General features: G+C 41.7%; 1 protein-coding gene across 1 annotated transcript; it reads left to right on the top strand.

Annotated features, from left to right (window-relative positions):
- The first annotated feature begins 62 nt into the window (after positions 1 to 62).
- On the top strand, positions 63 to 27,098 carry TIMM23B (translocase of inner mitochondrial membrane 23 homolog B). Its single transcript, XM_084633599.1, has 7 exons — positions 63 to 269; positions 1,519 to 1,577; positions 6,786 to 6,879; positions 7,009 to 7,093; positions 12,014 to 12,072; positions 14,992 to 15,102; positions 26,501 to 27,098. The coding sequence occupies exons 1-7, from the start codon at positions 167 to 169 to the stop codon at positions 26,614 to 26,616; spliced, it is 627 nt and encodes a 208-aa protein (XP_084489725.1). The 5' UTR covers positions 63 to 166; the 3' UTR covers positions 26,617 to 27,098.

Below are 27,098 nucleotides of genomic sequence, written 5' to 3' on the forward strand. Positions count from 1 at the left end.
GAAAGCCACATGCCCGGGGTCGTCGTAAAGCGGAACAGGAGACGTAAAAGCTGCGGCGCTGAGGACTCGCTTTACGGCGGCAGCAGTAGCAGCGGGCGAGGGAGGGGGCGGCAGGGCGGTTGTTCGTTGGCTCGGTCAAGGCCAGACCCTGTCCAAAGGCGGCTGCATGGAGGGTGGCAACTCGAAGGGCTCAGGCCTCAGCGGCCTGTTCGGTGCTGGCGGAGCCGGGGGCCCGGGCTATTCCCACGCGGACTTGGCCGGGGTGCCGTGTGAGTATCGGCCGGCCGGGCCCGGCCTCTTGCCCTTCCCGCCACGCTCGGCGTAGCCCCCCCCCCCCCCAATATCCCCGGGGGCGGGCGGGACTCGAGGCCGCGGGGCAGAACCGGGGCGCGCCGGCGGGGTTAGAGGAGGAGAACTGGCTCTAGGGAGGGGGAAATAGAGGAGCTGGAGGTGCAGTAACCCTCCGGGGGGGACGGGGACGACCGCGCTCGCTTCTCGCCCCGCGCGCCCCGGTAGCGGGCACTGTCTCGAGCCCTGGGAAGCAGCTAGCCCCAGTCACGAGCGTTGCACGGGTACCGGGCGGGGTGCGCTGCCCTCTGCGGCCTCCGAGTCTTGTGCAATCGTAGGGGAGCCAGTGGCCGAGAAGCGGGGGTCAAGAGCCGGCACGCAATACATCGGTCTTCAGCGAAAGCACTAATCGAGGGTGCGAGCTGAGGCCCTGGGCACTTTGACTGTCTCTCAGTGTTTCCATCCGCTATTACTAGCGTGGCGCCTGAGAGGGTGGCCAGGATTTATTCATACAAGCTGCTTTTGGCACAGAAACGTGAAAATGATCGCGTCCTTGTTGGGAGTGATAAGCAGATAAGGGGGCCTTGCTCCTTAGTTTGAGAAAAACTTCAGTTTTTGAGATGACCTATACAAGACTTTATATATAGTTGAATGGATTTGACAGCTAAGTATGACTTAGGCAATTGGATCTGTAGTAAGCATTTAATTACTTGTCAGATAGTCCTGTTTTAGGGGGTCGTCAGGTTGATTTCGGACAAAATATCATCTTGCTCATCTCAGCCTGGCTATAGGCTAAAGAAAAATAAAAGAAATGTGTAACTATTGCACCTAAGAATAATAATCTATACAACGTGTACCAGTCTGTCTATAAATAAATTGATTTACAAAGATGTTTGGGGGGGGGGGTGAGAAAACCTGGATTTGTGCTGGAAATGGACTACCTTGATTATCATACGCATTGTAAAGAGAGTGGTCACTTTGGATGGGCTATTACCAGCAGGAAAGTGGGGTGGGAGGAGGTATTGTTTCATGGTCTCTGTGTATATAATGTCTTCTGCAGTTTCCACAGTATGCATCCGATGAAGTGAGCTGTAGCTCACGAAAGCTTACGCTCAAATAAATTGGTTAGTCTCTAAGGTGCCACAAGTACTCCTTTTCTTTTTGCGAATACAGACTAACACGGCAGCTACTCTGAAACCAGTAACAAAGTTCTTTTTCTTCCTCATTCAGTAACTGGAATGAGCCCTTTGTCTCCTTATTTAAATGTGGATCCCAGATATTTAATACAGGTAAGAAGCATGTTTCTATTTTGATTCTATTAAGTCAGTTATCTTAAATGAGTCACTGTCTCCCTTGTGTAGAGCTGCTTTTCCTAAAGTAAAGAGGTCTGATTTTTCTCTCCTGTATCAGCAACAAATTGAACTAAGCTGCAAACTTAAAATTTGTATGGAACCATATTAAGTTTTATACTATTCATCACTTGAAGTCTGAGAACAAAGTTTCAGCACAGTATTTAATACAACTTCTTGATGTCACAGTGTCTGAGAGGAGAAATCCAGTTTAGGGACACAGTGTGAATTAGTTCAAATTAGAAATGGAACTTCTAGAATCTTAAGTCATGCTTCCTTCCAGGTCAAGATCTAGTACCCAACAAGAGGATGTATCAGTTGTGAAACTGATACTACGCTTAATCATTTCCCTTTGCTGGATCCTACACCCGAGAGGAGAGATCACCTACGTCAGAATTAGTTTAATTTAAAAGTATCCCTTATAAAATAACTCTCAGTTGACTTATGAAACAATAGTGTTTAAGAAAAATGGTTTGGGAATATCCAAATATTTTTAGTGTACAAGGGCAGTGTAGACTAGATGTCACCTCAAAAGGCACAACTGAGTACAACGTATTTCTCAACTAAAAACACAAATATTACTAAATTAAATATAGCTTTAAGAAAGCTTAAAAATAATTCTGCTAAAATTGTCTGCAAAATTAATCTTGCACAAAGTTAACATAAGAATGGCCATACTGGGTCAGACCGCAGGTCCATTAAGCCCTGTATCCTGTCTTTGGACAGTGGCCAATGGCAGGTGCTTCAGAGGGAATGAACAGAACAGGTAATCATCAAGTGATCCATCCCCTGTTGCCCGTTCCCAGCTTCACTGTTGTTTAATCTGCCTGAGATCTAGGTAATATGCAAATTATATAGACTATCAGAAGATAAAATCAAATTAAACTATTACAGAAAACCTCATTTGCTTCCCAGTTTCATCCAGTTATATTAAATATGGCAAAAATATCCCTAATAAGATAGCTACTTCTTTGATTATGTCCTCAGTTTTGAACAGGTGTTTAGTGCAAATAGCTTGTCCTATGATCTTAATAAAGGCATGTTGTCACATCTAAAATAACTAGGAGCCTTGCTGGGTCAGGGGAGGGACCTGCTACTTAAGAAAATCTGTTTGGCTAAACAGGTACAGCAGCATGTGTTACTCTCTTGATCTAGCGCCAGTCTTTTATTTTGCATGAGTGTTAACACATATTCACTCTTAAGATAATAAAAGTAACAACTCTCTTCAAAAGAGCTTCCATTCAGTGAGTTTGGGAATTACAGGGGTTTCAGGAGGCACACAGGTACTCCTTTTCTTTTAGTAAATGTTCTGTAACCTCAGTGGTGAATCAAATTTAAATTAAGTAAGAGAAAACAGTACTTGTATTCTATTCAAATATTTTATTTAAAAGTAAAAACCTGTAGTGTATAAACCAATAAAAATAGTACTTGACTTCTTACTTTCTCTCTACAATATCCCCTTCATCTGTTATATCGACATGTCTAGGGTAGTCAGTCATCTCGAATTTGGAAAATCCTGGAAGTCTTTACACCTACTGCCAGGCCCAGAATTGGTGGCAGATTTGCCTTGGTTATCTACTCCTGGGGGAATTCTGCACCACTGCAGATGCGCAGAATTCATGTACCCCACAGATTTCTTTGCTTCCTTGCAGAAGAATGACTTTCTGTCTGGGAAGCCAAGGGAAGCCACAAGAGCAGTCATGCGACTCTTCCCAGCAGTATGTTTTGGGTGCCCAGGGCAGCTGGCAGAGAGGTAAATCACTGTGGGGCAGGGTGCGGGACTGGGGAAGACCTGGCTGGTGGCTCCTGTCCTGCCCTGCCCTGGACTCAGCTGCTAGTCCTAGCTGGGCTGGGGAGGATGAGACTTCCTCTTCCCGTGCACAGCATCCAGGGCTGGGTCAGACCAGATTTCTCCCCAGGCTGCAGGAAGCTCTGAAAACTCCCACCTCCCTGCCCGCTTCCTGCGCCCATCGCTCCTCAGCTACAGGGAAGTGGGATCACTGTATGGGGAGCTGCTCCCCCATCTGCCTAACCCCCGTGCATCCAGATCCCCTCCTACCTAGACTCTCCTGCCGAGCCTCCCCGCCCTCAGAACCTCCCTTTAGAGCCCCACTCCCCCTTCACCTGGACCACCTCTACGAGCCACTTGTACCTGGATCCCCACCCCACCGAGCGCCAAATAGCTACACCTGGATCCCCGTCCCACTCCTCCAGCATCTGGACCCCCTCACTGAACCCTCTACACCCAGACACACACCCCCTCACCCTCCCGCCAAGCCCCAACCACCGTCACCTGGACCTCACTGCAGAGTCCCATTACCATTGCACCCAGAACCTCCCTCAATAAGCCCCTGTGCATCCAGATCTCCCCTGCACCCAGATCCCCCCACTGAGCCACCTGTATCCAGATTGCCTCACACAGAATCCTCTCAACCCACACATAGATCCCCCACACACTAAGTCCCTCCACACTTGGACTGTGCCTTGCTGAGCCTGCATGCTCACACCTGGTGTACCTGGCACAGAGGGGCAAGGCCCTGGAGTGTTTCTGGGGCAGGTCCAGTCCTTGCGCTGCGTCAGGGTTCGGTGTATCCCCACCGCTGAGCCAGTGTCCTGGGGGTGGGGGAAGCTGCAGAGTGATCTCCCACCTCTGTGCAGCCAGTAGCCTGTGCTCCCCAATGCCATGCTGGAGCCTCCACATTTATTTGACAAATAAAATTTGCAGAATTTTAAAATAATTGTGCGCATATTTATTTTTTGGTATATAATTTTTAGGCACAGAATGCCCTCAGGAGTAGTAATCAGTCCATAGGGTGTTGCAGAAACTCACTCAGAAAACTCAATTCAAAGTGTTGATGAAAAGATTCAGTGGAAAAGGAGAAATGTTTTCTTCTCTCCCCTTTCCCTTGAAAAGTAAGGATTCTACACTGACTTTCTTAGTTCTCAACAAATGTTGTTGCTTTGATATAACAAACCAATATTAACTGAGAGAGTAGTATCATGAATCCACTGGATCTGTGCTATGCCCCCAGCTTTGGAACAGTCTCTTGGAGGAATCCCTTCAGTATGCCAGACCCCCCATAGGGGCTCATTCTTCCTTCAAAGTAAGCCACCGGGCCTCACCACCTCCTAAGGCTGAACATGTGGAGCTCCAGCACTCATGTTTCACACTGTGAGCTCTGTTCAGCGAATCCAACTGAGATAGACTCCTGGTAGAGACTTGTATATTCAGGGATTAACACACCTCACCAAGCATCTGCAGTGACTCTCACATGGCATTGTCAAAGCAGTAGGCTTTATTAGTCAACTGGAACACAGCATAGGAAGTCCTTAGGTTAGCATAGAGAAATGAAGGGTAAAACATAATCCAGGTCCATTCTGGGCCCAGAGCCTGTAGTGAATGCCATGTTCAGACTCTGGGCTTGTCTACACTGGCAATTTACAGCACTGTAACTTTCTCACTTGAGTGTGAAAAAACACACCCCTGAGTGCAGTAAGTTTCAGCGCTGTAAAGTACCAGTGTAGACCGTGCACCAGCCTTGCTGAATTTGCTGGTCTCTTATACACTATTTAGGCATCATGGTGTATGAGTGTCGCTACGTTTCATTTTGTAATTCATAGTGCGTTCCATAACATGACAGCCAGAATTTTCTAGAATTTTATCCAGTGTTCCCAGTGATTTTGGGAATAATGAAGCTAAGAATTGTTTGGATCCCAACAGAACAGACAGGGGAAGGAGATCATTTAAAAAAAAAAAAAAATCTTAACTGTGCTTTCTGACATAAGGTTTAGCAGAGACTGAGGACTAATCTGTACAGAGAAATTGCACTAGTTGAACTAGGGGTGTGACATTAAACTGATTTATTACCCAGTGCAATTGTGTGGACACTTACAGCAGTTTAAGTCTGGTTTATCTGTTTAGTTTGCACCTATGCATTTCAGGTGCAAGCTAAATGGATATAAACCAAGTTTAAATCAGTGTAAGAGTGTCAGGTCACAAAATTGCACTGGTTTAACTAAATCAGTTTAATGTCACATCTTTAGTTGAACGGGTGCAACTTTATGCGTGGACCAGGCCTGAAGTCTGTGTGTTTTTGCCAAGTCTACCCACTCTGATTGAACTAACTGTAAAAATTACTAAACTTCTGGAGTACAGATATCTTTGAACCAAGCAACACATTTTCTTTCTGACAAGTCATAATGTTGGAAAAATACAAAAGAAAATTTCCATAGATTTTGTACAAACAATACATTTAATATCAAATGCTACAGCAACACTGTTAGGGAATATTGTGAATTCTCAACCAGGATCACCTTATGATCTATCTTTGGCAAAGGAGGAGTTTGCTAGAAAAAATATGCAGACATTGATTGCTTTGCTCTCCCACATCTGATGTGTTGAGAACGAAAGTGGAAGCTGTTAGATGCTATATCTACTGTCTAGAGTGAAGAAGGAAACTTACTATCTACCTTAAAGAAAATCTTACCACAGAAAATATAAATTACCAAGGAAGATGCAATATTGAGTCAGAAAAAATACAGAACTGTGAAACTACAATTGTTCTTTTTCACATGTTAATTGGCTAAAGGGTAGATATTGTGCTAGACTTGTAAACTGCATAACAAATTGTAAAAACATATCTTACTTCTGAATTCTTTTATTATTTATGTGCGGGCTTCGGTGAAGCAGCTGTCCTGTTGCTTTCTTTCAGAGGCTAGACATTGAATTGCCTGCTATGAGGCATAAGTAATAATAAACATTGTACAAATGATTAATTAATGCATACTGAGTTTCTTGTTTTTTTTTCACTTCATATTGAGCTAGCTGGAAATACTAGTCTAGGAAGAGAATCTCAGATTTAAACTTGCAGATTTAAAATCTCCCTTTTTTAGATTTTGTATCTAATCTATTCCAATCTGAATTTTTTTTGTAACATAATTAGTGAGAGGCAAGAGTATTCCTGATTTTTTTTTTTTTTTTTTTTTCCCCTGCCACCCATGGTGTTCAGCAGCATTTATGTGGAAGTGTGTGTTTTGTATTTTAACCTTAGTATGATTAAGCCAACAGAGAGAATTTGAGATGTGTCTGAAACCATGCCTACTTCGAAAGTACAAATGTATAAACACTTACCTTTTCTTCTGTTTCAGGATACAGATGAGTTTATCTTACCCACGGGAGCAAACAAAACTCGGGGAAGGTTTGAGCTGGCCTTTTTTACCATTGGAGGGTGTTGTATGACAGGTAATATCTTAATGTAAGATTGATATTACTGTACTAAATCCCAAGTACATGAGACACAATAAAAGTGAAGAGATGTTGTCCTATAGATTGGGAATGAATGTGTTTGTCCGTTTACTGTATTGTTGATAGGGGCTGCATTTGGTGCACTGAATGGTTTGCGGCTGGGATTGAAGGAGACACACAGCATGGCCTGGTCCAAACCTAGAAATGTACAGTGAGTATATAAATGTACCTATGAATGTATACTTTCACCCCATCATTATTAGAATGGCTCAAAGCTAACTGAGTATATTACAATAACAAAATTAAAAGTATATTTGCCTCTTCTGTGGGACAAGGTGTACAAAGCGTAAATGCAGTGTTAGGTAAATTGAGTTGTGAAATGCCTTGGTTAATCTGTTAAGTGCTAATTTTACTTTTCAAATGAGCTTTTGTGGGGGTGTTTGACCCTTCTCACAGGGGTCTGGAAAGAGAATAAGTGAAACATTAGTCATTCTCTGGATGCTTATTGAAAACCCACCTTGCATCAAGACTATATTTTTACAGGTTGAAGTACTCCCAAAGGGATTACAAGTTGTCTAGAGGCTGCTTTTTTTTTTTTTCCCCTCCCCCTTATCTGGAACTGAGTACTCTTTCTTCAGTACTCCCAGCCTTTGCAGGATCAGGCAGGGAGAGATTTAGGCTACGTCTACACTATAAAGACTATGTTGGCATAGCTGTGCTGGCATAGCGCCCAAGTGTAGACACAGCTATGCCAAAAGGAGGAGTTTTTCTGCCGGTGTAGGAACACCACCACTCCAGGTGACATTGTCTATGTAGACAGAAGTGCTCTTCAGTCAGCACAGCTGCATCTACACTGGGATTTTTATTGACATAATTATGTTGGTCAGGGATATGTCTTTTCTCACACTCCTGGCAGACATCGCTGTCCCAATATAAGTTTTAAGTGTAGATCAGCCTCAGAATAGAATCAGTCTCCAAGCCAGCACAGAAAGCAAACAGCTGGGTCCACCTGGATATTTTCCTGGGGGGGCAGGAGGAAGTTCCACTGTGGGACAGTCCAAGGCACAAAATTTGTTCTAGTGTGCTGTTACTCCTGAGATCCCTAGCACTCATCTCACCTTACAGTGTTGCACAGGCTATATTCTTTCCAAGTCTCTAGATTAAACTCCAGAAACAGGGTGAGCTGATTGTATGACAAATAGGCTTCATATACTGCTTTCCCTCCCTCCCCTTCAAGAATGATTTTGTTGGGGAGACTCTCGTAACTGGATTGGCATAACTGTTGAAAAACGTAATTTTAAGTTGGCTATAGTACCTTGTCGTGGAATTAGTCATCTGGGGGAGGAAATTAGCACTCACTAGTGATTTCCCCCCCCCCCCCCCCCCCCCCATTGACTGCTCATGTTTGAGCATTGTTTGTGTATCCTTTTCCTTCCTCCTTCACAGTGTATAAAATGAAAACATATAAACCAAATATTCTATAGTATAAATCTAAATTTATTTTTATCTAAATGGTTGATTTATTAACAGATCCTTTCTTTATAGATTGTGGGGGAGAGGGGCATAGTGAGCAAACTTGAGGCAAGAAAATTAACTATTTACTTTTCTTAATTGAGACTTAATTGAGACTGTCAAACTTACCAAGTTGAGCCAGCAGAGGGCAACAGACACACATACTCCACCTAAGTTTGTCTTATGCAAGGCCAATGAAATCATGAGCTCAGTTCCACTCTTTCATATTCAGCTAGAGGAGTAGACACGCCGCACACGTCTCTTTTATAAGGTGAAATTTAGTTTCATTTTGTTACATTCCCTTCACACTACATTTTGTATTGGGTAATCACTAAGATTGAGATTCTGTCACAGATTTTTTAGTAAGTCAGGGACAGACAGGTCATGGGCAATTTAAAAAAAAAAAAAAAATTCACAGAAGCCTGTCCCTGACTCTTACTAAAAATCCCCAGGGGACAGAGGGAAACTAACAGTCGGAGTGCTACCAGGCGCTGACTTCTGGTAGCTGCTCCAGCCACATTGCAGTTCGTGTGTGTTGGCCACTCTGGAAGAAGTCACAGAGGTCCTGGAAAGTCATGGAATGCATGACCTCTGTGACAGTCGTATCCTTAATAATCACCATCACAAAGAATGTGAACAAACTTTTGAAAAATGTCTGAAATATCTTCTATTACTAGTGTATGCCAGGAGCTTCTGTCTGTTTATGAGGCAGCACAGTCCTCTCCCAAAACTTGATGGAAGTTTTGACACTGGTGTCATTAGGAGCAGGACTGAGCCTGATGCCTCTAATGACTTTACACTGAAAGGTCTTTGCTTAATTTAATCTTGCTAATAAATTCAATTTTAATTGCTGCCAATAACTGAATTAATTACAAAGGCTTTTTCATAAATTTCTGTTCTTTGCCTGTAGTTTATTAATCTGTCTCTTTATACTGTTATCTGGTTATAACATCGACTTAAATCAAACCATACCTTATTTATGAAAGCAAGGTAACCAGTGAAGGCTCCAGACATGGTTAGGGCAGACCAGTGGTGTACAGAAATATTTAGTTAAGTATGCTATCAGTTAAATGAGCTTTGCTTTTTTTTTAAAGAGATATCTATATTCTTAACTTTAAATTTACATTTATGTAAATATTTTTTAAAAATAACTCAGTAATACAGCTAGAGACGTTATTTAACATTGCAGCTATTTGAAACATGTCCTGACTCTTTAAATGCTCAAACTTGATGTAAAACTGATAAATTGGGAAAATGGAGGGTGTTGATGTGTTCTGGATAGATGGATATACTTGAGTACCTCTTCTCTATTGTACTACACCAGATAGTTTCAGAATGAACTTCTCCATGCCCTTTCAACTCATTTAAATGTAGCAGCATTCAGTGTTGTCCTGTGTCTTTCAGTGAAAAGTTAGTGTAGTGTTACAAAGGAAAGTAATGGGGAAACAAGCTTTATAATTCAGAAACAAACACATGTAAAACATGTTTTCATAGTTTGACACTGAATTCCAGTGGCAGTAAGCTGTCCACGGCAGTGCCATGCCCATGACATTGTTACACTGGTGGGAGATAAAGATACTGGCCATTTCATCTGTCTGTCATCACGCTTCTGAAGGCAGCTGCCACCAGTGTGGAACAATGCTATGCTTCCATGAGTGTGTGCTAGGCATTTGCCTTCACTCTTTAATGCTAGTCTGGAACCACACATGAAATACTTAAGAGTGAGGTCAGCGTACTTAAAGGGGAAATCACACACACACACACACACACACACAGTCTCTGTCTGCCATGCTGTCTCCCCTCCCTCCATTTGTGCACATGAAATACTTAAGAGTGAGGTCAGCGTACTTAAAGGGGAAATCACACACACACACACACACACACACACACACACACAGTCTCTGTCTGCCATGCTGTCTCCCCTCCCTCCATTTGTGCCGCCTTGTAGAGTGTGTGAGTCAACATTAACAACCAGTTAATCCTTGAGGGCTCAGCCAGTTGCTAGTTCATCATTTAGCAGTAAGACATCCCCTGGGAAATATCCCACCCACGGACTTCACCACCTCAACCAAGCTTCAGTCATCATCGCTGTGTACCAGTATTAAATTGTTTAAAACTTAAGTTTGTGTGTATACATAATATAGTCTTTTGTCTGGTGAAAAAAATTTCCCTGGAACCTAACCCCCCCCCCCCCTTTACATTAATTCTTATGGGGAAATTGGATTCGCTTAAATGTAACTTTAAGCAAAACAATGTTTTCAGGAACATAACTACAACATTAAGTGAGGAGTTACTGTACCTGCAGCCAGCCTAAAATTTTAATGTTTTATATCAGATTCTGACTTGATAGGGTCTGAGAAAATTGAAACTTCATCCATTTGTTTGCTGAAAGGGAGACTTTTCTTAAGCTTAGAAAGTAATCCTGGCTTTCTGCGCAGCTTTTCTTGTTGGTAACAATGGCTGTATCATTCAAGCCTGTTGGAGGTATTACATGGTGCATAATGGTTCTTGTATCTAGCTACATAATCACAGTCCTTCCAATGCATACCACACTAATTGCCAAAGATTGTTATATTAACTGTCATGAAGAGATGTCACTCACTGTACTTACAAGATTTTTCCAATTTTGAGTGCCTTGGTATCTTCTGTGTGGCTGGTTGACAGCTACTGTATATTGACAGTCATGATTTTCATTGGAAAGAGCACAAATTACCCAGTGCAACTAATATTGCTATAGTTGAGCTAGCAGGTCATTCACAGCTGTAGTATACTCGTGTTTTAAAACTGAGAAGTTGGATTACTTGGAGAGGTACAAGCCAGATGAGAGTGGGAATTGAAAGGAGGATATTTTCCATTTTGTTTAGGACTTGACAGGGCCAAATACTTGTACTCAATATTGAGTGGCTAATTTTTCATTTGTAGCATTCAAGGTAGAAATGACACAGCAAGAAGAAAATTGATTGGCTTCCTTGTCTAATTCCCTCCTCTCATCCCTACTTCTTAAGTCATTAGGGGAGCCTTAAGGTATGTCTACACTATAGTCCTTACAGCAGCACAGCTGTACCCCTTCAGCTGCGTCACTATAATGTCTCTCAAGTAGCCGCTATATGCCGCCGGGAGAGCTAATTAAACCATCCCTAATGAGCAGCAGTAGCTATACCAAGAGCTTCTCCTGCCGACATAGCACTGAAGCTTATTTCTGTCAGTGAGGTGGTTTGTTTTTTTCCCACATCCCTGACTGACAAAAGAGCTAGTGTAGACAACTGTAAACTGAACAGCAGCATCAGCGGTCAAACCTGAGAATTTGTTTTAAATTGTCTCCTGACATGAGGACTGGCATCAGGGATGTATCAGTTTAAACTTCAGGCAGGCTAGTAGGAAGTCGTATGTCTCTCTATATAAAAACAAAGTTTTAAGACTACATAATCTCCTCTGATGATGGAATGGCTTTATATTAGATCTTCATACTATAGTTATTACCATATTAAATATATAGAATTCTGTGTATTCCATTGTGCTTTGCACCATGCAGTCCTCATCTTGATTGGGGCCCATAGGCACTTGATTAATAAATAAGGTATTTAAGTTTTATTAAATAGTGCCTTTTTTTAATCTTCAGAATTCTAAATATGGTGACAAGGCAAGGGGCTCTATGGGCCAACACTCTGGGATCCTTAGGTAAGTCCAACTTATCTCAAACTAAATAATGTACAAAGGGTTTGAAACTTTTTGGTTTCTTGGCACACTAAATGAGTTGATGTAGCCTATGGCTAAATTTTTCAGTCACAGCTGGTGATTTTGGGTCTCCACTTTAAGACATCTAAAAGGCTCAGTTTTTCAGAGAATGGTGCTCTGCAATGCCTGAAAACTAGGCCCCTTTCAGGTGTCTGAAGTTGGGCACCCAAATTCTCTAATCCTCTGATCAGAGAGACGTTTGTAAAATTAATTTGCCCTTATTCTTTCAGCCTTTCATTTGTATTATGACAATTGCTTAGTCATTAATTAGTCACCATTTTTTGTCTCTGAAAAATACAACATACATTAAGAGAAATTTGAAAGTCCAAAATGGATTTTGAAGACTAAAGGTGTAAAAATAACCAACTAATGGGTTGTTTTAGTACATCAGAAGTAAGAAGACTGAACAAAAATCTGTGGGTCTGCTGGATCAATGCCAGTAATTAAGGACAATAGACATCCTAAAACTATTTCTTTGTGTGTCTCCCTAAAGTGATAGTAAATGAAATTCAGTGTTGCTAAATGCAAAGTAGCAATGCACACTGGAGCGACATATAGATTAGTTAATTTTAGAACCCTGTATGGTGCAAAACTATCTCAGCCCAAGAAAGGGATCTTGGTTGTGGTGTAGGAAGCTCAGTGAAGACCTCTACTTCGGGGCAGCTGCAGTTAAAAAAAGCTAACAAGATGTTAGGATGCATAAGGAATGGGATGGTCGATAATAAAATAATGCTTTTGTATAAATCAATAGTGCACCCTCATCTGGAATACTATGTACAGTATTGGACATCCAGTTTCTTAGGGTATGTCTGCACTGCAGCCCGGAGCAGTCCTCACAGCTAGACTCAAGCTAGCAGGGCTCAGGCTGCAGCTCAGACTTTCAAGCCCACACAACCCCCTAAACTTGAAAGCCTGAGCTGTAATGTCAGTCCACATTGCTATTTTTAGCCTTGTGCTAGCAGGCTAAAACTAGCAGTCTTACCCAGCTGGGAGGCTTACTCCCAGCTGCAGTGTAGACATTGCAGAACTAAAGGGACTCCAGAGGAGAACCACAAGAATGATCAAGGGCCTGAAGAGAGATTGAAAAGATTGGGGTTGTTTATCTTAGAAATAAGGCTAAAGTTGGGACACGATAAAAGTTGATAAAATGAATGGTCTAGAGAAGGTAGATTGGGAACTTCTGTTCTCCCTGTTTCACACAAGAACAAGGGGGTATTCAAGGAAATTGAAAGGTAGGAAATTCAAAAAACTGATAAAAGGGATTACTTTTCACAGAATGTGTAATTAAACTAGGGAATTTATTGTCAGAGGAAGTTGATGCCAAGAATTTAAGATTCTAAAAGGGACTGGATAATTTCACAGATATCCAGAGTTATAATTTACACCAATTTTTGGAATAAGCTTAAATCCTGAAGCACCAGGTTCAATATCTATCTGTAACTCTTAGAAATCTGGATGACCCAATGTGGGGAGCAGATTATCCCACATCTGGTACTTCAGAGGAAGGCACAAGAACCCTGCAGTATAAGATATTGGCCACTGTCAGACAGGATACTGGAAGAGATGAACCTTGGGTCTTTTCCATTATGGCAGTTCTCTTTTAGGTTTACCTATTAGCTGATTATAAAACTGGAAAACAATATAGATAAAAACACATGTCTGAAAAAGGTGCTGCATGTTGCAGTTCAAGGTTCCAGTGTGATGAGTGATATATTAACAGATTTTTTACAGCTGTGTTTGTTTTCTTGAGTAATCTTCCTTTTTCAGTATTTGCCTTATATTGGCATGCATTCCAGTGGCCTACTAGTGTGCAAATTTCATATAGAACATGACCTTTCTGGTTAGCATATTATAGTCCTTTGGAGTGCCAGGCATGACATGAGAGTTGGTTCTGGCTTCTCCTGTGCTAGGTGCTGGGGAAGTGCCAGGCTTTTTCTCAGTGTGGAGTGCTTTGTATGTGTGTGTCAAAAATGAGAGGCAACCCTCTCCTCTTCCACCTTGCTGTTTGTGTTAATTTTCAAGAGTCTCTGCTAAGCAGAGATGGTTCAATAATGTTACAGTTGTCCACTTATGGAGTGATCCATTTTGAAGGATTCTGTTGAACAAGAATTTTTTTCCCTCTAATACTGCACCCTTAAGGCCAGATCAATATCCTTGCTAATATTCAGTAACATTTTAAGTGGGGCTGTTTTTGGAGGAGTAAAGTACAATCATGTGAGTAAAGGTATCATAGTCTGGCTTTTAGAGCCACAAGAATAACTAACAGTATTGTATCTATATTGTTTTGAGTGATATGAAGTTCTTCGCCCTGTATGAAGATTCTAGATATTGTTACATTATACCAGGGATTACTTTATGTTTGCTGGCTTGGGCTCATGCAACCATATTAAGAATGCATAGATTTCCTTTTGCTACGGGGAGAGTCCCTCAGATTGATGCTTTCCTGTTAACTAAGTGTGTAAGGTGGTGCCACTCTTCATGTACAGGGACAAAATTATTATATGCAGATAGAAACAAAGAGCTTATAGTACAGTTGAAAATTCTGAGAAACCGAATATCCTAATTTAGAATGAGGGAAGACATAGATGTCCTCCTTATAGAATAGAAATGATGTAATGTTAAAGACTGAAAAGGCCAAAGACATAGCCTTAAGGCATTAATAGTAGGAGTAAAGGGAAGTTGCAAAGACTCCATCAGAAATGAAAAATATGAATGGTGAGCTCAGGATGGATAGCTTTGAAAGCTGCATTTGACACCAGAATCCAAGGCCTGGTTAATCTTATCTCTTCTAGAACATGGATGGCAAGGTAATTTGGTGCAAATGTTTTCATATTTTACCAATAACTTTAATTCCTCTCCCAGCATTGCTTTACAGCGCATTTGGAGTCGTCATAGAGAAAACACGAGGTGCAGAAGATGACCTGAACACAGTAGCTGCTGGGACCATGACAGGAATGCTATACAAATGCACAGGTAGACTGAGAAGATCATATAAATATTTTTGCCAAAGATATGTAAAGCATGAATGTAAACTTAGGTTTTTAAAGTGCAGTTCTGCTCTGAAGAGTGACTATATAAAAAGGGCATATTTTTACTCAGTTTTTCCACAGATACAACTCTGAGTGCACACAGGACTTTAGTGTCAACCAACACAGCAAAGAATGTGAGCCGTTTTATTCCTTCATATATATATATATATATATATAATCAGATTTGTTAAAAGCCTCTAAAGACAATGTGGTTACACAGGTGGCACTCAAGGCATAGTTTTGCTCGCAGAATCTGTCAGTGCTGATGTGTGAGAATGGAAGAAGCCATATGGGAGTTTGTAGGGCTGGAAAATTGCCTATGTAAACTGGGTAAATGTAACCTGGAAATCATTTAAACAGAGATGAATCTCCACAGTGCTGTTTTTAAAGTCACTTTTCAGAGTAGACTTACGCTTAAGAATTAGAGCATGATTTAGCATTTAAAAAGTATGGAAATGTTTATGGTGGAAGAATATATTCTGTGATATAGTAGATTCACAATAACCACTTAATTACATGTGTTGTGCCTGTTGTTGCTATAACCAGAGATTTTAGGGTTAAGGCAAAATGAGGCCCAAGACTGTGTGAATCCTCAGCCACCTGAGAGGTAAAGATTGTTTAAGGGAACAAAATGTTGGGAGGGAGGGGCGTCTGACCAATAAAATCCTATTAGATAGACAAACAGTGCAACTATAGTAGGCGTTGTTTTGGATTTCATCTTCATAAAAAAGATGACTCCTTAAATCAATTGTTTCATGCTCCAGCATAAGTACTAGCGGTACCCCCACGGCCCCTCGATATCCCCTTCCATCTTGACAGTGTACTGATGATTACTCTCTGGGAACAGTTTTCCAACCAGTTATGCACCCACCTATAGTAGCTCCATCTAGGTTGTATTTTCCTAGTTTGTTGATGAAAAGATCACATGAGACCGTATCAAAAGACTTAATAAAAATCAAGGTATACCACATCTACCACTTCCCCCCGCATCAACAAGGCTTGTTACATCTGTGTTGGCATTACCATTACAGTACAACCCTAAGTACATATTGTTTATAATAGTAACCAAACCATTTCAAAGGAAAATGAAATTCTACAAAAATGAAAACCTAAGAATTTGAAGTAGCCTTTTTCCTTAAGGCAACAGAGAATTTGGTATTGTAATCAGGGGGATTATAAAACCACCTTAGTAAACAAATTAGTATATTGTGGGAGATAAATTTTGGGAATATAATTACATCACCCTTTGTAGAGACCTTACACTGTTTCTTGTGTAACTTGTTTCCTAAGCCATTAGGACATGGAGTCAAACACCACTGTGAATTGCAGCCAGACAGTGAGCGTTGGAAGATGATGGGATATTTCCTACAGGAAGCACCACTAAGCAAGCAGGCTGGCATACTTTACACTACCAGAAGTTTCCCATTGGTTTTCAAGTGTAAAACCATAAGAATGATCATAGTGAGACCAATGGTTCATATCGCCCAGTATCCAGTCTTCTGACAGTGACCAATGCCAGATGCTTTAAAGGGAATGAACAGCAGAGGTCAATTATCAAGTGATCCATCCTGTCATCCAGTCCCAGCATTTGGCAGTCAGATGCTTAGGGATACCCAGAGCAAGGGGCTGTACCTCTGGCTATCTTGGCCAATAGCCATTGATGGACCTATCATTCATGAACTTCTCTAATTCTTTTTTTAGTCCAGTTATATTTTTGTCCTTCATAACAACCCTGGGCAACAATTTTCACAGGTTGACTGTGCGCTGTGTGAAGAAGTACTTCCTTTGGTTTGTTTTAAACCTACTACCTATTAATTTCATCAGGTGATCCCTGCTTCATATGTTGTGTAAAGGGGTAAATAACACTTCCTTATTCATTTTCTCCACACCATTCATGATTTTATAAACCTTTATCCATAGCCCCTCTTAGCCATCTCATGGAGCATGCATTGCTTTAATCCAGTCTTGGGGTGGCACAGGCATGGATAACTTGTAAGGTCACCTAGCCTTTCCCTTGCCAATACAGGATTGTTCCTGCAGTATATCTTCAGTGTACTGATTTTCTTTGATTTTTTTTTTTTTTAAGACAAATAAGAGGAAAAAGGGTTGTATTTCTTTAACTTCTAATGTCCAAAGCTACTGAGCCAATGGAAGTGTAGATAGTGGTTTGCCTATGTTCACAGCACTGTATGTGCCAATATATCACTTCAGGCAATTTTTCTATACTCTGTTACATATGAAATGCCACATGCAAAAAAAACCCCTAAGAACAATTGGGATATTCAACTCCACTGGACCTAGTTAAGTACAGTATTAGCTGCTACACTATAGGTGTGATTGAAACTTTCCAAGGTTTATGATAAGGAATCAAAACTTAAGTGAGAACATCACAGATGATATTCACGCTTGTTGAAGGGAATGAATTCCATCTTCACTTTCTAGGTTCTACACAGCTCTGACTTTTTCCCCTTCCTCCCCCACCCTTCCCTGAGTTTTGTTCTTTTATTCCTATTACTCTTTGCACATGAATACCTCTGTACTCACCTTTTTCCCCTGCTGCCCCTATGCCAGTCATGTCCTTCCTGCATACATTATAGCCTCCATCTCAAATCCACTTCTCATTTCCACATTCTCTCCAACCTAATGCAGTCTAGTTGTAATAAATTAAAACTGCTCATGTGTACCATACAGAAACAAGCAGTTATTTCACTGATTCAAATCAGTCATGTCATGTATCTAACTTTGGCAGTTTAGACAAGGCCTCTTTAGAGCGTTGAAACTTGCAGCGCTCAAGGGTGTGAAAAAAACACACCCCTGAGCACTGCAAGTTTCAGCACTGTAAAGTGGCAGCGTACCAGTGCTGATAGCTGTACTCCCAGTGCTGGTCACCACTCCCCTCATGGAGGTGTTTTTTTACAGCGCTAGTGAAGACGTGCCCTTAGATTTAAGCTCTCAGGATGGGGGAGGTGGTTTTTTTACAGCGCTAGTGAAGACGTGCCCTTAGATTTAAGCTCTCAGGATGGGGACCATGACTTTGCTTGTTATGTGAAGAGCCCAGGCACTATATACCAGTGTGAATTGATAATATCCACAGGAGAGGTTTATATGTTCATGGTGTGTCCTCTCCCACACCTTTTACTGGCAGCTGGCAAAGCAGGATCGTGCCCAGTTTCAAAGTTAGCTCCATTCTATAATCCAGAAAGGATGGGTACATTTGTGTTGGAGGCAGCGTTGTGGTGCACAGGTCTCGTACGGCCACCCTCTTTTTGTTTAACAATGAGTTCATGGACAATTTATATACAGTAATGTAACATTTGGCATTAACTTTGCCAGCAGTGCATGGATGTAGCACTGTGACTCAGTATCAGTGGTAGCCTTGCGGGATTGAACATTTCTGTGTCTGCATTATGAAGCTTGCTTATTGACTGGATTTGTAAAACTGCCTTGACTGAGCTTTTGATGAGGGGAAAACTGGTCAGAAATAGCTCCTGGGAAGGCCATTGTTGGAGTCTAGTGCATTATGCTGCTACTTAGAAAACTCTTGCCCCAAACTAACCCTTGATCTCACATTTTGCCCTTATGATGGTTTTAAATGCACAAAGATGTCACAAGATCAGACTAGGAAACTATGTTGCAACAAAATCCTTTGCAGAATTTAGCTATTCCACATGGTCTAGATTAGCAAATGTTTATAAATGACTAAGCAACAAAATGAGTTGAACTTCGGAACCATGCACTGTTTGACCACTCTGGACAAAATTATCTAAGATTTTCTGTTTATACTGTGGCATAAACTTAAGTGCTGTGATTAGAGACTTTTTACAACTGGAGCTAGTTAAGTACAGTAATAACTGCTACACTACTCTTGCAGCTTGTTGGGACACATTTTGAGATCATACTTCACACTGAATGTAGACAGGTTTCAGAGGAACAGCCGTGTTAGTCTGTATTCGCAAAAAGAAAAGGAGGACTTGTGGCACCTTAGAGACTAACCAATTTATTTGAGCATAAGCTTTCGTGAGCTACAGCTCACTTCATCAGATGCATACTGTGGAAAGCGTAGAAGATCTTTTTATATACACACAAAGCATGAAAAATACCTCCTCCCACCCCACTCTCCTGCTGGTAATAGCTTATTATCCAAAGTATGCATCTGATGAAGTGAGCTGTAGCTCACGAAAGCTTATGCTCAAGTAAATTGAATGTAGACAGTTAGTGATAGACAAAGGAAATCCTCTCCTATTCCTTTTACCAGTATTATAAGCAGGAGCATTGTTGGGAAAACACTCTAGGCCATCAGGGAGCATGTGCCTCTCAGTTATAGACTGATTTTTTCCCCCCACTTGTTGCCTGCCAAAAGTGGTCTTGTAAACAGATTTATAATCTCAGAAAAAGGCCAGTCAACACTTCCTTCTTCCTGTTTTTTTTTTTTTTTTCCCCTTCTTGGGTTGCACAACATCATCATAGTTTGCGGAGAAGTGGTTAAAATTCAAAGTCTCACTTCCTTATAGACATTCCAAAAACCCCTTGTTGAAGAGGGAGGCATCATGCAGATAAAATGATCAGAAAAGCCCGTAAAAGCAATAAGGTGGTAGGTGTCTCTCCCCCTCCTCCCCCGTTTAAAAAAATCTGCCTGTTGGGTGTTTTGCCACTTATAAATAGGCAGAAATAAGAACTGATCCGTTGTGGTCAGAATTACTGCAATGGATGTTATGATGCATACATGTTCAGACTCAAGCTTATATTGAGCCCATCTCTGTATGGGCTCATTCATTCAGCAGCCTTTCTTTTGATTCAGAAACAAGGGTCACTGAAAACTTCAGTCAAGCTTAAAACAAGTTTGGCAGTTTTCAATTTACCTGTTTAGCTATGAAAGCAAAGCTCTTTGCACAGTGAATTGAGTGAGCAGGAAACTTAACCTTTAACATAAAACATGAGCCGAGTTTGTAAATTACTTTCCTTTTCCCTCCTTATGGCTTAGTGTGTTTAGCTTTTTCTTTTGGGGAGGCAGGAGGGAGACCTAACATTTGGGAAAGGGACTGTTTCCATGTATGCGTACAGCACCTAGTACAATGGGGCTGTGATCCTGATTAGAGTCTCTGGATCCTAAATCTATTGCAATAAATATATATAAATTTGTTGCAATCAGGAGGTCCATCTGAACAGAAGTGACATACATGTTAATAGCTAAAATGGACCAATCATCATTTTAGAAATACAGGACACAACCCTGAAAGTCAACAAATCCTAAATTCATTAAACAGGACTAATCACTTTATTGCTACCAATACAAAGTCTAACCAAGCCAGATCTAGAGACTAATTTGGTGTAGTTGTAATGGGCAGAAGTTCAGGAGAACTGGTCTAGCTGTAAAAGAAGCCACACAGACAAACCATAAGACAGCAAGCCCTGCAAACAGGCCTGATTTGTTCCAGTCAAGGTTTTCTGTTTCGTTGATCCAAGTCTGATTTTTCTTTTTTTTAATTTAAATCTGTATCTGCTAGGAAGTAGAGGTTCTCTTTTTTTAACCCCCTTATATTTCTTCAGGGAGAGACCCTTGAGGTATTTTGCAACCTGCTGTAGATACAGGGTCTGTGATATTTCTTGTCTTCAGAATCTACATAAAATTGTAGAAGATTTTGCTTCCTAGCTGTAAATTGAAATCAATTCAGATAATTTAGAACAGAGGTGGGCAAACTACAGCCTGTGGGACCCTCCTGCCCAGCCCCTGAGTTCCTGGCCCTGGAGGCTAGCCCCTCCTCTGCTGTTCCCCCTCCCCCACGCAATGCTCCGGGCAGCAGGGCTGTGAGCTTCTGGAGCAGCGCAGCTGCAGAACCCGGTGCTCTGTGCTACGTGGTGCATGGGTGGCTCCAGCCAGGCAGCGTGGCTGTAGTGCTGCCAGCCACCAGTGCTCCAGGCAGCACGGTAAGGGAACAGGGGGCATTGGATAGAGGGCAGGGGAGTTCGGGGTGGTGGTCAGGGGGCGGGAGTGTGGATAGGGGTCGGGGTGGTCAGAGGGCGAGGAACAGGGGGGTTGAATGGGGGCAGGGGTCCGGGGGGGGGGCAGTCAGGGGCAGGGGTACTGGGAGCATGGGAGGTGGGGGGGGCATCAGGGAACAGGGAGGGTTGGATGGGACAGGAGTCCCCAGGAGGCGAGAAGGAAGGTGGGGGGGGGGGGGCATCAGGGAACAGGGAGGGTTGGATGGGACAGGAGTCCCCAGGAGGCGAGAAGCGGGACGGGGCATGCCTGGCTGTTTGGGGAGGCACAGCCTCCCCTAACCGGCCCTCCATACAATTTCCAAAACCCGATGCGACCCTCAGGCCAAAAAGTTGCCCGCCCCTGCTTTAGAAACATAATGAACAACCAGTGTGGTCTGCCTTCTTTATAATGTCAGCATCTTAGATGCCACTTTGACATGAGTTCCAAATAAATCAACTCAACTGAATTAGGTTGTGGACAGATTCACTCTTAATCATGCTCTGATCCAACAGATGTTCCACATCTGGTGCAAGAAGGGAAGGGTATTTTTATGTCTGATCTTACTACAAACTGGTATGTTACATATAATGATGGGCAGTAATACTTGATTTTCAATCGCAAGGGAGGATGATCAAATACAACCCATTTGGGGGTTTAACCCCTGAATGGCTGAGTAAAACAGTTACCTCTGACTTATGCCTGTTCTTAGTTCTCTCAAGTAGCAGCACAGTGTAAAATAGACCACCTTCTCAGTTTCACTGCTGCTTGCAGGGTTCTGAATATCACCACTGGAAACACAGGAGCTGTCTAACAGACTCGGGAAGATAACACTGCATTGGTTAATATATAGAAGGTGATGCTAACAACCATTAAGGGGCTGTAAAGTGGGGGTGGGGTAAAGTGGAAAATTCATTTTCTTTAGGAAATGAAGTCTGTCTCCCTTCCACCACCACCAAACAAGGAAAGTTTCCTAGTTTTAGGTGCTGCAGCTGTGCTGTTGTAGTGTTGATGCTTCCTAGACGAACATAAGGGGTTTTCCTGTTGATGTAGGGAATCCACCTCTCCAAGATGCAGCTACAGTGAGGAGGGAGGTCAACCTAGCTGCATTGCGTAGGGTGTGAAATTGTTCATAGCCTTGAGAGATGTAACTAGGTCAACTTAAGGCTATGTCTACACTAGCACTTTTGTCTTTCAAACTAGTCGGTCAGGGGTGTGAGAGGTAAAAACCCACCCCTGACCAATGTGAGTTTCACCAACAAAAGCACTGGTGTAGACAGTGCGAGGCCGAGTCCACATAGAGTGGCTACGTGGGAGACCTTACAGCAACACAGCTGCAGTGGTGCTCCTGTAAGGTCTGTAGCCTGGACCTAGCCTGCGTTTTAAGTATGGACCGTGCCTTAGCATCTGGCTACAGCAGTCTGAAATCAGAGCTGTTTCTCTAGAACATTTCATTTCTTCAGCTCAGCTTTCCCTCCGTAATTTCTATACCAGCGGACCTTTCCTACCCTGGCAACTTTTACAAACTCTCTCAGGGGCAGTAGTGAACTTTTAGAAAATTTTCCTAGCATAGACCTACATTTAACTACACAAATGTACATATTAAAAAACAAAAATCTGTTTTGTGGGCCAGATCTGGCCCAAAATCTGTGGGCCAGATTCAGAGATGCCGATTAACTACAGCTTCTTTTTAAGTCGGTGGGAGTTGAAGGTGTTGATCATCTCTGAAAATCAGGCCCTTTAAACCTTTGAAGCTATTTCTTCTACGGGCTGCAAAAGAAAAAAAGGATTATTTCTCATTCTAAGTTCTTGGGAGGCAGATGCTGGAAGCCATGAAATGTTTAGATTTCACTATCTGCCTTGTTCTACTTGACATATTTTGTAAGTCTAGATTTCTGGCTTTGTGTTTTTAATGCCTACCTATTCAGGTAATAGGCAGCAGTTATCAATGCTGGCATTTTCTTCTCTTCAGCTCCTGACCCATCGTTTTCCTTTTTTTAAACTTTCAGGAAATGATGAGGAATTAATGTTGCCTGAAACCTATATACCTGTTTGAGTCAGTGAAAACTATAGGCTAAAAATGTGCCTGTCCAGCTTTTTCAGCTTGCGCACATAATTCCTCCTGCTCTGTCAGCTCCAGTTTTGTGAAGAGGCAGTGAATTGAAATGGTATGATAGTTGCGCTCCTTGAGTACTGCAAGTATGCTGTACAATAAAGTCTGATACTAGGACTGGGACAGAATGAATATGCATGCTCACTGATATTGGAAGTAGACAGGATTCTTTGATAAGCTAGATCAGCTAAAAGTATACAACAGCTCATCTAACTTAAGGTCTGGGAAATGTATCCTTAGAAACTTTGGCCATTTCCTTAAATAACTTTTGTTGTTTGGCTAACCCTTAAAGATCTGGTTTAATATTAGATTCTAGCAAATTAAGCCTCTTTTTTTTTATTCTTTTAGCTTCACCTTGCTCATGTCAAAGTGAGATAATGGCATAACTATGTATGTCTGGTGGGGTGTGCCAAAGCAACTTGCTATCAAGACTAACAGAACGTGATTGTAAGGGAGGAGTGGGAATTTAGCCTATCACTTAGTTTACACCCCAGGGATGGGGGTGGGATAATTGCTAAGCAAGGTCATCAGGTCAGAACACTTAGCATTTCCTGCCCAGTAACTTAGTTTTGTTTGCTCTAGCCAGCAAACTGCAGTTTCACCAGAGCTGGAAGGATTTAACATCTTACTCAAATATAGTCTACCCACTTGGCAGAATGGGATAATACTCCTTTAGCAGTGCACTCCTGTTTATGAATGCTTTGGAGAGCAGAGGCAAATTGCACCAAACAAGAGTGAAATTGTAGAACTCAATAGTAATAGCTGGGGGCTTAAGTATGTATTAGGGCCCAGTTCCTATGTGCTTTCGAGTTACCAGGAAGGCTCATTGTATAAACCATATGCATCACTTTCCATTACATGAAGCAAGCTGTTCTGCTGAAACAGTACTCTAAATCTTTCAGCAAAGTACAAGAAGTACCAAGCTACCCACTCTGCACTGAAGTATGTGGTGGTTGGAGGGTTGTAAAAGGTTGTGTGAGGTTTTATTCAACTGCCTGACCTGCCCACATGAAAACTTTGGCCCTGCATCAGATGCTCTAAGCAGTACATTGACATGAAAATTGAAGAGTCCAAACTTGCACACAAAATAGCTAGACATGGCAAGTGACTCATTGCAACAACCAAATAAATTCTGTCTTTATATGAATAGCTTCCTTCTGTCAGAAATCAGTCCAGACCCTCTTGCAACCTCCCTCTAGTGGGAGAATGAGATTTTTAGAAGAGAGGGGTTACCCTGTGTTTTAGCTTCTGTAGTGTTTGTTCTGCGAATAGGTGAAACCTTGCAAATTCCTTTCATCTGCCTTTACACCTAACTGGTTAAAGCCTTCCCTTATTTATTCTCCATGGCAAATCCTTTCCCACAGCACAAGCTAAGGTTTCATTTGGGTTTTTCCTTAGGATTGCGGGGAAGGGGCAAAATTTTATTGTTGTCCCCAAGATGATTATCTTAATTGCACAAATGTCCTGTCAGCTTTTTACCTCCTCTTGTGCTATGTACTCAAGACAAATTTTCAAGAATAGGAGTCACTCCTAAATCCTGTTTTAGGTAAATAAGGATAACTTTTAATGTTGCTGGGGGCTCAGTACTTCTGAGAATCAACCCACTTATTTAGGAGCCTAACCAGAATTGAGTTCTTGACCCACTTACAAACAAGAGATCTTGTAGCTAGGTAAGCACAGCTACTCTGGCTGCAAAGTTACAGAAGGTAGGACTGGAAGTAACTTGGGTCACCGGTTATTCCTTGTGCTGTTCCCTGGTTTTATTACATGCCTAGGCCAATGTAAATAGATTTAAGACATAGCAGCTCCAGAGGGATTCTGCTTAATCTTAATGCTCGAATGTCTTAATCTAGATGAAACTAACAATTTGCCCCACTAAAAGTGATCTACAAAACCTTGAGCAGTTTAGGGGGAGACAACTAATAACCTAGGAGGAACTAATTAATTGGTACAGATTACCATGACAAACAGAAAAAGGAATGAGTAAGACTGAAGAATTTGTGAAATTCCCCTGGTACTTCTGCTAATTCCCATCTAGCAGGCAGTTCATATCTAGCTCTAAAACTGAAAGTGATCCATTTCTAAGTGTCGGACTTTTTCTCTCACTTGGCTTGATCCTGGTAAACACTGAAGGTTCCAATACTTAGTGACATTTTCCTGACAGTTTAAGGTCAGGGTCCCTAATACCATTGCATGTACAGTGTGTTCCTGGAAATGTCCCAGGAAGCTTTTAGGTATTAGATACTGGAAACTGCAGAAGTCTCCATTTTACTGTTAGATGGGTGAAAGCTGAAATCGGACAGCGATTAACAGAGCAAGATGGTTAAATAGGGCATAGAACTGAAATGCTAACTGTCAAATGACTGAAAAACTTCATCTGATTATATTATGACCATTGAGTAGCTAAACCTACATTTTACCATTAGTAGTAGAAATTTTTTAAACTAAACTTGGAATAGGAGAGCCATTTAAAATGGTTTTATTATATTTCTCTGCGACTATGTGGTAGCTGGATAAATTGTTTTTTCATTGCCTTTTCTTGACCTCAGCTGCCTGATACTAGTGAGAGTGAAGTCAGTCAATTCAATGATCCCCTCAAATGCTTGATGACTGATCCTATTTCCCCAATTTATTCCAAATTACCAAAATTAGCTAAACTATAAAAACCTAGATGCAATTCTGTTTAACTCTCAATTTCTAATTAAAGGAGTTGGGCCAGACAAAGAAGTTCTGTTGCAGAAGTTCACATCTGCTTCTGCTGTTGTTTGCTTGTCCCCTCACCTCTTCCCCCTTAGTTACCTTATTTGAGAGACAGGATTAGGATTTCAGGTGAGCTACAATAAACATGAGATTGATTCTAAAGCAGCAAAGGTCTCCTCTGCATATCAACATCCAGTCATAAGGACAAGAGAAATACATGGAAGATATGACCTATGAAGAGTTTTTTGTTTGCTTCAAAAGCCCTTTACCGTCCATTTAAAATAAGTAAAGCTAATAATTGTACAGGCAGTTATATGAACAGCATTAAAGCTGGAATCGGGAAAGACCCATTATATCATCCAGTCTAGTAAAATTACAAGTACTCTTTGGGAGAGCTTTGCTTTTATGAATAAGCTTAGACTTTAAAGGGGAAAAGGCGCAGTCACGTAGAGCGTCTTGTATTTGAGATCCTCTTAGATGAAATGGTGCCAATTGCTCTAACTAAATACTTACTCTCGGTATTATTTAATGCTATTTATTTTTCTTTTCTAGGTGGAGTGCGTGGAATAGCACGAGGAGGCCTTGTAGGCTTGATGCTTACTGGCCTCTATGCTCTCTATAATAACTGGGAGCATATGAAGGGCTCAGTACAACGACAATCCCTCTGAGCAGGGTCATGAGGACTGACTATAGGACACTTATGTAGTTCACCAATCAAATTGATTGCAAAATCTGTCTGGTGATGTCCCTTCTTATTTTATCTACAATTAGTGTGAAACTGAATGGAAGCTATTGTACTGTGAGGAAGTTCATTGACATCATTTACCAGGACTGGCACATCTCTTCTAGCCAGCAGACTACTGGAGGCAGCAGTACCTGGTGGGTCTGCAAATGATTACAATGTGGCTATTAACTTCTCCTCAAAAGGCACAGATTGTCTCCCCAGCATCTCACTTTCTACTAGTCCTGGACATAAGCTCCAAGATCTGGTCCCCTAACTCGGCTCACGTAGACAGTGCTATGCCACCAGGTTCATTTGGTTATTTCTGTACTATAATTGTGCTACTTTCTAGCCAATAATGTTTGAGTCCCTAGAGGTAACTGCTGCAATTCTAACATAAATAAAAATGGTTTTGTAAGCCACTGTTAA

Source organism: Lepidochelys olivacea (assembly GCF_965140295.1).
Source record: "Lepidochelys olivacea isolate rLepOli2 genome assembly, chromosome: 7".
NCBI lineage: Eukaryota > Metazoa > Chordata > Testudines > Cheloniidae > Lepidochelys > Lepidochelys olivacea.